The sequence below is a fragment of the Mesitornis unicolor genome, unplaced genomic scaffold (assembly GCF_000695765.1).
Source record: "Mesitornis unicolor isolate BGI_N332 unplaced genomic scaffold, ASM69576v1 scaffold47218, whole genome shotgun sequence".
Lineage (NCBI taxonomy): Eukaryota > Metazoa > Chordata > Aves > Mesitornithiformes > Mesitornithidae > Mesitornis > Mesitornis unicolor.
In genome coordinates, this window is record NW_010204901.1 from 45 (window position 1) to 13517 (window position 13473).

Here is a 13473-nt window from a genome sequence, read left to right on the forward strand (position 1 = left end):
GAAGAACCACAATGAGGGGATTTTTGCAAAGGTTTGGTTTAATTACTTCATCTATTAGCACTTCACTCTGAAAGACCTGTCATTGGCACCATTCTAGAGCAAGCAAAGGATAGTAAGACATTTCTCAACTGTTTTTCTTTGGTATTTTACACATATCTCTCTAATATCTTTTCAAGGGATTCCTGGAATTTTGGTTGATTTATATCTTCCTGCATTTGTCTTGCCATTCATGGGACAGACTCTTTATTATCTTTCCTCTTTTTTATCTGTTAATATAACATCAAAAAATACAACATAAACTAGCAACATTATAATAATAATAGGTAATAATATAATAATAGGTAAAATAAGACATAATAATCAAAATGCAGACTTGATTTTTTACAATTTTCACCTTCTTTCCTTCCTTCCATATTTTATTCAGAATGTGTCAGGGCTCTACGCAGAAATAGATGGAGCAAAAAAGGAATTGCAAGAAAAACTAGCCAATCTGTCTCTGTTTGATGATGATTTGGTAGAAAAGGCTATGCATCATGCACTCAACCTAAGAAGACTTGCTGATCAGCTGGACCGGTAAAATTTAACTTCGGCAGACTCTGTTCATACAAATGCTACTGATTGAGCAGCTGAATGAACTAAAAGACAAGCAGAAACACAGTGATATTAGATATACTGTTTGTAAATAGGCACTAAACAAATCACTGTTAAGTCGTATATGCAAGGACTTGTCAAGGTCCAGAGGGAACAGCTGAAGTTAAGCTAACCAAAATCTATTAATCTTTTCAAAGAATAAATAAACTTACATCTTGCATGACATTCTCTCCTTTCTAATTTGATGTGTTCTTTTCCCATAGCAAGAGAATAGAAAAGGTAGATTACTCAAAAGTAAAATAATACAGGCAGATTAAATGAGGTTTGCAGAAACAGCTCATGTCAGTAAGTTCATTCACATTAAAAAATGTTTATAATTATGGTCCAAAAAATGGGCTTTGGGATAATTTTAGTTCAAGAACTGGTTTACAGATGGAGTAGTTCTGATATTCCATAGGATGTGTCCCAGTGAAACTGGCACACTGTAACACCAAAAACTTACTGTAAGTCTTTCTTGTTTGCTGGAAGATACTAAATGCATCAACTTTCACCCAGTTAAAAAAAAAAGTCACTTTTAGACAGATTTTAAATATTACTTTATTTGCAATTGGGGCTACTCATGGAAAAAATCACTACCACAAATATTTCACCAAATTGTTCCTTAAATAATTTCATGGACATATGGTTTTGGAAGATAAACTTAAAGCTATTTTTTAAGTATATAATCTAAATACCAGTTGTTTCTTAATATTAGTATGTCCTAGATAGGAGATTAAAACAGGGGAAAAAAAATAACAGATGGATTTCTTTTATACAGTTGTATAAAGCTGACATCTGAAATTCTGTTCTATAACACCACACAAACTACAGACAGCCTAAAAAACAAACAGTATGTTCAGTCTGAGATCAGCTAACTGAGGGCAGCAGAATCACTTGAAAGAAAATACTCGATATGGCTAGCCTTCCTCCCTTACCAAAATAGTTTTAAAGTGACTACCAAGGCTAACACATTAGGAATTTAATAGCAAGCAAACAGAAATAATTATGAAATATCCAGATGGAAATGTGCTGACTCTTTTATTTGTTGAGAAGACTGTCCTGCAGTGAAACTTTAATCCCTTAAAAAATTTAGGCTGACTTCAAATAATTTTGATTTTTATGGGTTTGCTTTATAAGCCTGTTAGGCTTTTATTTGGTAGAGTTTCATCTTTTGTCTCGGAGGAATATAGCAGGAAATTCTTTCTACAACATCTGTAAACTTAATAAGACCTCAGTGTGCAAACTCTTTGAATTGAATGTATGCACATGTATGAATGCGTGTATACATATATATATATATAAAGTATATATCTAACATAAACTCTGAATTCTGTTTATGGCAAAAATATAAAAAGTTAATATTTATTCAAAGTTGCTAACAGCTGAAGTTTTAGTCCTAAACCAACTGCTGTTTGCAATCTCCCCTGAAGACCAGTTATCACCTAGTATGCAAATCTACCTTGCATTTTTGAAATCTAACTTTTTGCAACGTTTCATGATAATGGGCAGTTCTTCATCTGATCCTCCCCCTTTTCCCACCTACTGTTGGAAAGTATAAACAGCCTAGCAATACAGCTGTTATGATCACTGGCAGAGGTCTTTCCAGTCACAGCCAGGAGTTACTCCTAAAGAAGGACAACTGATAGATTTTATTTTGTTAATTCATGGAATATCTAATCTAGATTTAAAAAGATAAATGCTCAGGACTCACTTGTTGCTGCTTACATAGATGTTAAGGGCAAAATTCCCAGAGTTAAACCACTGAGAAGTACCTTCCATCCACATAGTTTTCACCCGCTTCAGGCTTACATAAATGGCCATATACAATTAAAAGAATACTACTAAGGCCATATTTATGTGCACGATTATGAAGACAGAATTCACAGAATGTTAAGAAAATGGATCCACTTGAAACTACTTCGATTCAGTTTGGTTTCTTCTTCCTTTTACTCTCTTTTTAACAGGAACTTGTATGGTGTTGATACAAATGGATTGGTACAAAGGGCAATAAATGCTTCAAATGTGTATGAAAACATTGCCGGTTATGTTGAAGGAGCTAATAAAGATGCATTGCTGGCATTGAACACAACAAACCGGGTCAATGATGTAAGTAATTTTCATAATATCAGCTTTTACTTTGCAATGCTTCAGTGACTTTGGACACCTAAGTATAAAGAAGAAAAAAGGTTTAGTTTAACCAACAGCATTGAACTTCTCACTGCACATTTTGCTTCATCTACTGTTTCCTGAATTAAATCCTAGGTGGTTAATTATTCTGCCAGCCTAAAGCCCCCTGGTATTCAAAATGATGCAATAAGTTCTTCTGTTCCTAAGTACAGGGTGACACTGCTCTGTGTTGTCACTTAAATCGAGGCATTCCTGTGAAAGTCCAGAAATCTCCCTGGCCCTATAAGGAACCTGAGCTGGCATTTAGCACTCAAGTCCTCCTACTGAAAACAGCGCCATGTGGCAGGAAAGATGGTGAAGACATCTAACAGAGGCATCACTCTTTCTCATAGAAAGTCAAGTTAAAATGGGGCAAACAGCCCACTTACACACTCAGAGGAGGGATGAGGATGCTAATTTTGCCTCTGGCCTTGCTGTTCTAAAATGTTTTATATGTACTTTTGTATTATATAATTTCCAACCTCTATAAATGCTACTTAACAACATTTTATTAATGGAGTAGCAAGAGGATTTGGTTAGATTACAGGAGCCCGAACCCCAGGGAGCTGTGATATTTCAAGTCCAACCTTCTGCTTCCTGCATGCTACTAGGGACTGCAAGGCAGCTCCCCAAGCAGTGCAAGTGTTCATCACCTGTCTGAGAGGACAGTAGAAGTGAACAGTTACAGTGCCTAACTAGCATGGAGCATGAGTATCACATTGACCATACTGGAGTTGATAAATTAAGGAGACTTTGTTATTCATTGTTGTTAGCTGGAAAGGCACACATTTCTCTAAACTTCAATTGCAATCTACAGAAAATTTTGCTTTTCAGACTTTTTTCCCTAATCCAGTTGCCAATCTTAAATGTTGACAAAGCTAATAATACTTCAGTGACTTTGAAGTTGCATTTGTATGAAATAATATGTTGTCCACAATTAAGAGGACCATTTGGTAAGCATTATTCTGACTTTCTTTTTTGTAACATACTCATAGGCTGCAGTTGGAATTGATACTCAGATCATTTACCATAAAGGTAAAAGCGAAGAACTTCTCAACCAAGCCATGGAGTTACAACAGACAGCAGATGACAGTAAATATACATCCCTTCTACTTTTCTAGTCAGTTTATGAGCATGCATGTTAAAATGAATTTCAAAAGCACATCACCAAGGCAGAGCTACTGCTGTAACAGAAACGTGTATTGATTGAAGTTACAACACAAAGTACTTGAAATGGCCACAGGCACAGTTTGAGTAGTTCATGTGCTTTCATCCTGCCAGATGCTGAAAGTTTATTTCATGTACAAAAGGACCATTTCAGATGGTTTAAATGTGATTCTGCAAACAGTTGTTCACACATAAATATACTCAAATCAAGAAGTTAAACTGAAATCAATGCACAACAGTGTAAGTGTTCAGAAAGCTAGATTTCACCAGTGAAGGGAAATAATAAATGTTAAATGATTTTGTCCTTTTTTCACTTTTTTCACTGAAAATGAAAGAAAGCTGTACAATTACAGAAATTACCTGTTCAATTTTTCAAGACGTTCTGAGTTCCCTAAAACTTCTCCTGTATACTTGTTGCAGCTATTCTCAGCAGCTCTGGCAAAGCAAATAGAGATAGTACTGACTGGGATACAGGTCTCCAGATTTTTCTAGGAAGCGCTGTGGCAAGCAAGCAATGGCTGGGAGCTGCAAGACTGCTTTTTCCTTTAGACTATTTGAAGTCCAGAGCCCTAGTATGCCCTATACTAAAAAAAGCTATATTACACTGTCTAAGGTGTATTAGTTGCTTAACAACCTAACTCCACAGGATAAAATGTAGCTTTTTAAAATGTCACTTAACTATACCTCCCATTTTCTTCCCACAGGTAACGATTTAACCATTGCAGACACTAGCCGTCATGTTAATGGCACTCTTGCCAGAATGAATGCTCTGCGAAGCCACCTGATGAAAGCCATCACAAAAATGCAATCAGCAGAGCTAGGTTGTAAGAGGAACTTCATCTTTATGATGCTTTATCTTCATACATTAAAGAGCATATTTTATCTTTGCATATGGTCTATGAAGTTGATATTAAGATTTCAGTCCCAGGGAGGCCTGAAGGAATTTGACTGAAACTACAAGACCTAGACAGCAAACATCCAGCTATAACACATTCACAATGAAATTATATGTTTTGCCACTTGAAACTATTAACATTCTTCTTGATCCTCCTTACTACAGTGTCTTCTCCCACGTTACTCTTTATCTTTTCAGGGCTTGGAGAACCTACAAGTCTGTGGATTTATTGTACTGATAGTCAAAATCTAATTCACTATACATCACACCTGGCAAGTAGAGTATTTGGGAGGTAATTTCTGGCAGTCTTGATTGACAAAAACTCACCCTAGCTTTTCAGAAAAGATACATCATATTGCATCCAGCAAGTATATCTGAAGGTGGTCAAAGTCGACATGGTCAAGATTTCTTCATTAGCTTCAACTAAAAATGTCTGGGTTTTACTGCCAAGACATCATCATATGCAAAATGACACAGGTTTTACAAATACAGTAGTTGGTAACTCAAAAAAAACCACAACCTCCAAAATGCCAGGTATGAAAAAACAAAACTGCTTCAGTGTCTTGCATTTCTCTCCTTCAAGAATAACTTTCATGAAAAATATTCAATGAGTGAAAAATATTCAATGAATATGTGCATTTTTTCTTAAAATCTTGTTGAAAAACTGTATTTTTTCAACTCGGTTCCAACTTCCTTGGCTATCTAATATCCATCACAATCCAAGGGCATTGAAAATTTCTAACAATCTATAATGGAAGTGAGAATTTGTTAAATTTTAAGAATTAATAATATGACTGTAGACCAATCACAGGAAATTTTGAATATTCCCTGTGGAAATAAAGAGGAAACCAACCAAGCCAGGTTGGGTCCCCACTGTACAGACAGGAAAATCCACTTAGCCTCACCACTTTCTAAGTACTGGTTATTGCTTGCTTGAATCTTTGAAAGAGTTCATTTCTTCTTATCCCCTATTTATGTTGTAGTGGAGGCCAGAGAGCGCTTGGAGCAAGCTAAACTGAAGGCTGCAGAGGCCGTAAGTGCTACCATAACAGTAACACAGGCTACAGCCCCCATGGATGAGAACGTCAGGTTGTGGTCTCAGAACCTGCAAGACTTCCAGCACAATTCAGTGGCATATGACAGTGCTGTGCATTCAGCTGGGGATGCAGGTATGGTGACCTGAATCTTGCCATTCTTTAGCATTACGAGGTTAGGGAATCATCACAATGTCATGTTGTATGAATAATTTATTTACATTGCATATCCATTGCATATAGTTTTCTAGCATTTTACCTCCGTGAAAACATTTCAAAAATTAGCAGTTGTCTAGAGACTTGACTGTACTTTAAAACTTCTGGATACCTAGGCATTTCCAAAAATTACTTAAAAACTCAAAGGATGAAGTCTTATTGGCTTCTAAGTCTCTTTACCAGGGTGCCATGGTCACACTGAGCAGTAGACAGCTTGTTTTGTTTAAATACTTATTTCTATTATGATTTAAATACTTCTTTCTGTTATGATTGACAGTTAAGTTATGATTTTTTAACACTGGGCTGCATTTGAAAACAGGGCCCTTTTGTTCTCAGTAGTACAAACATGGGGGAGAAATGGCCCCTGATTTGATGAGCCTGTAGTCTAAACAAAGCGAGCAAAAAGGATTAGGGAGGAAGTATAATATTTAAGCAGGGTGATTGCTGGAAAAGCTTGTAAACATCATATTAATTCCACTTTTATTATCAGGGAAGAAAGAAGAGTAGAGTAAAAATTGGAGGATTTGTTATGAAAAATTTAAGGTAAATAAAAAGACAAAAGAAAAACTGAAAATGTAATGAAAATAATAGGAAAGCACAGAAAAAGAGGCATGGATAAAGAAGCTGAAATGAAGTGACAGGTGAAAGAAGAAAAAGAACAATTAGGAAAGAAAAGAATCAACCTAGAAATGAGAATATCTGGAATAAAAAATTGCTGACAATCACCACTATTTATTTCTCAATGTATTCCTGGATCTGCTCAGGAGCCCCACTAATCTCAAGTTATTCACAGCTAGGGAAGCTGGAAATCCAGAACAAGAAATTTCCTGCATACGTTTGATGATATGTACCGTCACCTGTAGCACTGCTATGTGATGTTCTGCCTCCTGAAAGTGCCTCAGAGAAGGTCCATAACTCCACTGCCGCCATCTTCAGAAAGTCTGAATCCCAGATCTACTGCCCCAAATCCCTTATCCTTCAATCAGGAGCTTTGCAACTTGAGTGTCATTTTACTGCAAATGGTGTTATGAGTACCAAAACCAGCATTGCTTCTAGTGCCCCAAAGCCACATTATTCCCTCAAAACCAGGGAAACCCAAGGGTCATGTTATTTCCATAATTCAGTAATGGATAAGACCTTCACACTAATATTTTTGCTTGAGTGCTCCCAAGAACTGATATAAAAGTGGTTCCCTTCACAAGAAGAAATTCAGTACTATTCAATATCCCAACTTCTGGCTCCAGAACTGGAGGCCGCTCGTGTTTCTCTGAGCATTTCATCCAAAGGCAATACTGAGCCCACTGCGAGTCACTGCACAGAGCTCCATAAGGGTGTAATTAATCTAACAGTAGTTGTATTGTATTCCTCAAAATTGGTTTTGCTCACCACAGAGCACAGTTTAGGTTGTGGGCTATGGGTTCCAACTCCTATTTAAGGCAATGTAAATGTGGATATGATTGGCATCCAGGGAGAGAATGGTATGAGGAAAAACATCTAAGAGAAACAGTCTGCTATAGCTTACACATGAAGGTTATTGTTTTTATTCACCTTTAAACTTGATGTACATTTAACATTTACCACTGCCAGCTTAGTAGATAGAGCAGCAACACAAACTGCATTTGGCTCTTCATGCTCAAAATGTCAGCAGACATTCAGGATTTTAAAAATCTGCTTATACTTGCTGTTATACTGGAAGTAGCATTCAAGAGAGACCTAAGATGTCCCAGCTCTCCTAGTCAGTTATGTTCCCAAAAAGGCATGTACCACAAGTTGTAAATAACAGTTCAGCTTACATGTGATGTGCCTGGCAAAAATGTCTTCTCTGTGACAGTGGGTTTGCAGGCAGGGAGTCACCTTGAAAGTATTGTGATCACATCAGAATGCCTGGAGGGCCTGCTGACCACTAACTAACTGTTTGAGAGATGCTAATGTACAAACCATCACATTACATTTCTGGAGGCAGCTTTTCCATGGCATTTTTGGTCTGAGGGCATTTTTTTGTTTGTTTGTTCGTTTTAAGGCACAATGATTTTTCCCAGAAAGATCAAGTGGAAATAGCTGAGAATACAGAGCAGTGCTACAAAGGAGGCTGGCATGGGTACTGCTCCTGTCAGATGTGACTGTGATTCTCAGCCTGGGAAGACAGATGTAGACATGCAAGGGCATGGTGGAGTGCTCTAAGATCAGCTGCGTATGTTGCCAGGAGAGGCTGATCTGGCAGAAGAAATGTCCAACAAAGTCCAAAAGAAAGTCACAAAAAGTGTTCAGACAGGTGCCTGAACCACCAGAACACCTGATCAGCGTGCCAGTAACACCACCATGGCAGCTGAAGCCTCTAAGCTGACATGTCTGGATTGCCTCTTGCACTTGATTTTTGGAAGGGTGAAAGCATGTCTTGGCTGTGCAGTTTGTCTGAGAATACTCCCTGTGTCGCCACTGCACAGGGAACTGGTGGGCTTCAGCAGAGAGGATGAAGGACAGTTCGGAAAGGAAAACACAAAAGGAGAAAGTGTCTGGAAAGTTATAGTCAAGGTATTTCCTCCTTGACAGTTGCCCTTGTACTCTTTTTTTGTATCTTATCACTGGGCAAGACTAATTGTCCTTTTTCGGTCTCATCTTCATCTCAAAAGACTAAAATAAAAAATCAATATTCTCCTATAGTGAAGAATGCCATTATAAAGGACAAAAGGAAGAGATTTATGGTGAGATTTCAGAATGGTACTAGAAGTAATAGACGTTAGTTTTGTGTTTTCATGTCACAGTTGTGTTTCAAGTTTAATACCTCAAATTTCAAACAGATGAAAAGCCAGTTTTTCAGAATACCAGATCAGATACAATTCCAATTCAGTTGCTCATTATTAAAAAAAGCTGGTTGAAATTTGCTAAATCACTTTGCATTCTTTTTTACTTTAAGAATAATGTGGGGTTTTTTATAATGACATGGAAAATTCATTTCAAAAGCCAGAGAAAATTTTCTGTAAATTGATTATTGTAGTTATTTTTTTATTGTAGGGGTTTTTTTTAAGTAGAAAATTTGATGCATTCTGCAATTAATGTGTTACTCAGAATTCATTGTATTTCTTTGAAGATTTGCTAAAATAATGGCATTTTAATGTGACTGTGGCAAATACAGCTTTTCACTCTATCCACAGAGAAGCAGAACTTGTAGAACTCCATGAGATCTTCTTATACTCTGGCTGCTTCAGCCTTTAGTCAGCACAGAAAGGTGATTGAGTAGAGGCTACTTTTCCTTCCTTCTTTCCTTTCTATACAGTCTCAGACTCAGTACATCTGAGGATTGGTTCCTCTACCTTTCTCTGCTGTTTTCTCAGATAAGAGTAAATATATGAGGGGAAGGACACAAGAGCAGGCGGACACAAGTTGACAAATGCTAAAATATAACTGCAAACACCACAAATCTGGTCTTAACCCTTATAGTGAATCCATGTCATTAAAAATTAACTATGAATACTGGATCTTTCTTATATGCATGTAGCTTGTGGCTAAAATCACATTTCATTATACTCAGCTAATTGTACCTACATCTAATTAAAGATGAAAAATGATGTGATGTGTAAATAACCTTCAAAGGGCAGCATGTCATTGGAATCTGATGGGATGAATTTGGATCATAATCAGGGGTAGTTATTTTTCTTTCTTGGTAGTTTTTCTGTCTGCTTATCTTTCTGGGAAATGACTTCTCTCCCTTTGCACACAACAAAGCACCTGCATTTTCCTTTGATAACAAACCTTCTTGCACGTGTATCAGAATACACAGCAGTGAAAGACCGAAGGTCAAAGACCTCTGGCAGATGTAGGTAGGAAAGCTGAAGAGGTTCCTGTTAGCAGAGTGAGCTGTGAACTGCATGCAGACACATGCACCTGTGCACCTGTGCTATCTGGGTGATAACCTTTGGGAGAGATGCACAGCTGAGAGCTGAGGAAAACAACCTACTCATTTTCCCTAAAATTAATTTGAAAAATTCATGAACCACAGCTCCTAGATGCAGTTCCCAGGTCAGCCACAGATATCCAGTAAGATGCTGAACAAATAATCCTTCTGCTCCAGTTGTCATATCTGCAAAACTGGGTTTAACGTTTATCTGCCTTGAAGGAAGATGAAAAGGTTAAGATGATTAACATTTGCAAAGCTCCCTAAGGAAAGTATTATAGAGGTACCATTCCATGGCAGTACCTAGGAGTCCCATGAAAAAGTCTCCTTTGTGCAAACGCCTTTCAAAAAACTTTTGCAGTACTAGAGTCTGATAAATCACTACGCTTTCTGAAATCACTGACTCACATACACCATGGTTAGGACTCGTTCTTAAAGCAGAAGGAGACAGATAAGTTAACTTAAGAGGGTAAGGAGCAATTTCGCTTGTGGAAAACCAGTGTTACAAAGAGAAAAAAAAAACCAAGCTGTCACTTCTTTTCTAACTGCAGTGAAGAAACTTACAGAAGTCTTCCCTCAGCTTCTGGACAAACTGCGCAAGGTAGAACAGAAGGCGCCAGCCAACAATATTTCTTCCAGCATTCAGCGGATCAGAGAGCTAATTGCTCAAACCAGGAGTGTAGCAAGCAAGGTAAAACTTTTGGATGGGACTTTTGGTTATTAGTGCTAATAATCAGATGCATCTTACTAGGAGCTCCATTTGCTCAGGCTATGTTAGAAGTCCAAACCTTGACATTATCTCCTCCTAACAACTGGATAAACAAAGTACAGTGGAAGCAATTAAAATCTTTACGGTTGCTATTTGCAAGCAATTAACATTACTATGGTATTCATGGTAGACTACTGCTACTGTGGTAGCAATTTTAATTAAGTAATTGGACAGTGTTAAAGTTGGCACTTTATGAAATGAAAACCATTTCAAGCTCAAACTTGGAGACATGGTTTAGTGGTGGACTTGGCAGTGCTAGGTTAATGGCTGGATTCTGTGAGGTCTTTTCCAACCTAAATGATTCTATGATTCTAATAAGTCATTACTCAGCTGGCAACATTAGTTACAAGCAGAAGTAATTATGGCAATTTAATGCAAACATTTCTGAGATGACAGTATTTCTTTTTTCCTTTTCAATTAATTTTCTGCAGGGGAAGAGAATCTTTGGCTCATACATATTTAATAGAGAAAATCCACGAAAAACACTTTCATTATCATACATAAATTATGAGGGATCTTTCTGTAACAGAAATACTGAGGTCAAAAATTAAGACAGTATATTTGAATTAATTCAGAGAAATAAAAAATGCAGTGCATAACTGTGTGTTCACAAGACTGGAATATCAAAAGAGAAAAGCAAAATTCAGTTAGTATGTGTGCAGTACTTGACTGTTCTTTAAATATATTTTGTCATTCAGGCACATTGTGCATAAACTTGTAAACATTATTTCTGTTATGTTGAAGGCATTTTGAACTACGATGAATATGTTTTAAAGATTTATTAGCATCTCGTATGTATCATTGTAACTTTAGTAATATAACAGGATTACTCGTGAACAGAAAATTGGCCATACCACTCCCAAAGCAAAGAAATAAATTACGGGTGGAAGTTTTATAGCTGTGTAAGAACTTCATTATGTGCCATACAGGATGGAGTAGACCTGATTCAGCTAAGCACACATCTATGCCCCACTGAAATTTAAATTACTTTATTAATATGCTTAAGCACAGTTAATTAGGACCTGTAATTAATTTGACAATTAATTCCCTTAATCTTGTGTCTTCTAGAAGTGTTGTTATAAACATACAACTTTGCATGGCCAATATATAAGTGCCAACTCCACTCTTGCAGTAAGCAAGGCTGCTACATAAGTATTGTTGCACATTTACCTTAAGTAATGTCTCCAGGCAGCAATAATGTGTCTCACTTAGCACACTTGCAACTGCACAGGTCCAAGTTTCTATGATGTTTGGAGGCCAATCAGCTGTTGAAGTCAATCCAAAGATCAACGTGGAGGAACTGAAAGCTTTCACTTCCATGAGCTTATACATAAAGCTTCAGAATGACAACCCACAACCAGCAGCATCTCCAGACAGATTTATTTTGTACCTTGGAAACAAAAATGTAAGAGAATAACCCAGGTTTTTTAATATATACATAAAAAGAAAATTGAAATAGGTTTGAGGTTTATTTGCCCTTGTTTCCTCCTCGCATTATTTCTCCATGTTTCAAAATAAGAGGTGTCTACTATATGACTGTCATTGATTTTGTGACAAGCAAAGAGCAATGGTTCCCTAGATCCCATCCTTGAAACTTCTCACCTCGAACAACGAAGGGTTCTCTCTAAGAAGCAAATGAGACTGCCTATGCAGCGTGCTGCTGTGATTGCCCCACTGCAAAGCCACACTTGCTATCTCCACTGCTGGTAAAACTGCTCTGAAGCAGTTAATGTCACCTGCCTGGCTTCTGTGTGCCATGATTTAATCAAGTTTATACAGCTGACAGTGTCAGTTCCAAATCTGTGAAGTCATGGGCCCACAAGATAAGCAGGTTTCTTTGCCTGTGGCTTGTGCTGCTGTTGTACACTGTGTGCATCACTACTTTGAAACAGATAGAAAGGGCATATATTCTCACCAGCTGAAAGTGTTGTGAAATAAATGTTCTTTAAATTGTGGTTCCTAAAAGAAAAAAAATCACACCTCAGAAGCCAGGTATAATTCTGGCAAGCTGTTACTCAGGAAGGGTAAAGAGTCAGGCTTTTATTTTTAGCTTTTCTAAAAAGAATGTCTATTGAATATAAATCAATGAAACTCCTCTTGACATAATATTTAATTGCAGCATAATACCTAGGCTTCAGAGAAATATTTCTTCATATTTTCTGCATATGACACTGCACACTAAACACTGATGAACAGCTTCCATTGAACATGACCAATTTATGGTCAGAAGACACCTCATGACCTTGTATTTACCTCAGTCAAAATGGACAGGAAGTAAAACATCAGATCTGGCGAAGGAAATCAATTCGAGAATGAAGATTTTGTTTGTTAGCTATATTTAAAGGTGTCATTTAGTCTATCAAAGCTCATCCTTCATTAATGTTCTACATTAAATCTCTTTCAATGTTGTAGCTCTGACATCCTTCTCCATTGCTGTTTTAGGCAAAAAATTACATGGGTCTTGCAATTAAAAATGACAACCTTGTGTACATTTATAACCTGGGGGGCCAAGACGTGGAGATACCTCTGGATGCAAAGCCAGTCAGCACCTGGCCTTCTTACTTCAGCATCATCAAAATTGAGAGGTAAAGTGATATTGCACATTTCTCCAAAATCAAGCAGTCAATAGGAAAAAAAAATATCAAACAGAAAAGGCTGGGTCAGAACTGCTCATCAATAGCCTTCAGTGCTTGGTTCTACTCCT

General features: G+C 37.3%; 1 protein-coding gene across 1 annotated transcript in view; it reads left to right on the top strand.

Annotated features, from left to right (window-relative positions):
• Positions 1 to 424: 424 nt before the first annotated feature.
• Positions 425 to 13473, top strand: part of LOC104545930 (laminin subunit alpha-4-like) — a gene marked incomplete at both ends in the record, with an annotated part of 23415 nt that continues 10366 nt past the window's right edge. The window contains 8 exons of the mRNA XM_010191189.1: positions 425 to 573; positions 2595 to 2736; positions 3792 to 3888; positions 4668 to 4784; positions 5842 to 6027; positions 10552 to 10691; positions 12001 to 12174; positions 13212 to 13354. Coding sequence (XP_010189491.1) covers positions 425 to 573; positions 2595 to 2736; positions 3792 to 3888; positions 4668 to 4784; positions 5842 to 6027; positions 10552 to 10691; positions 12001 to 12174; positions 13212 to 13354 — 1148 coding nt within the window. The remainder of the gene's footprint in view (positions 574 to 2594; positions 2737 to 3791; positions 3889 to 4667; positions 4785 to 5841; positions 6028 to 10551; positions 10692 to 12000; positions 12175 to 13211; positions 13355 to 13473) is intronic.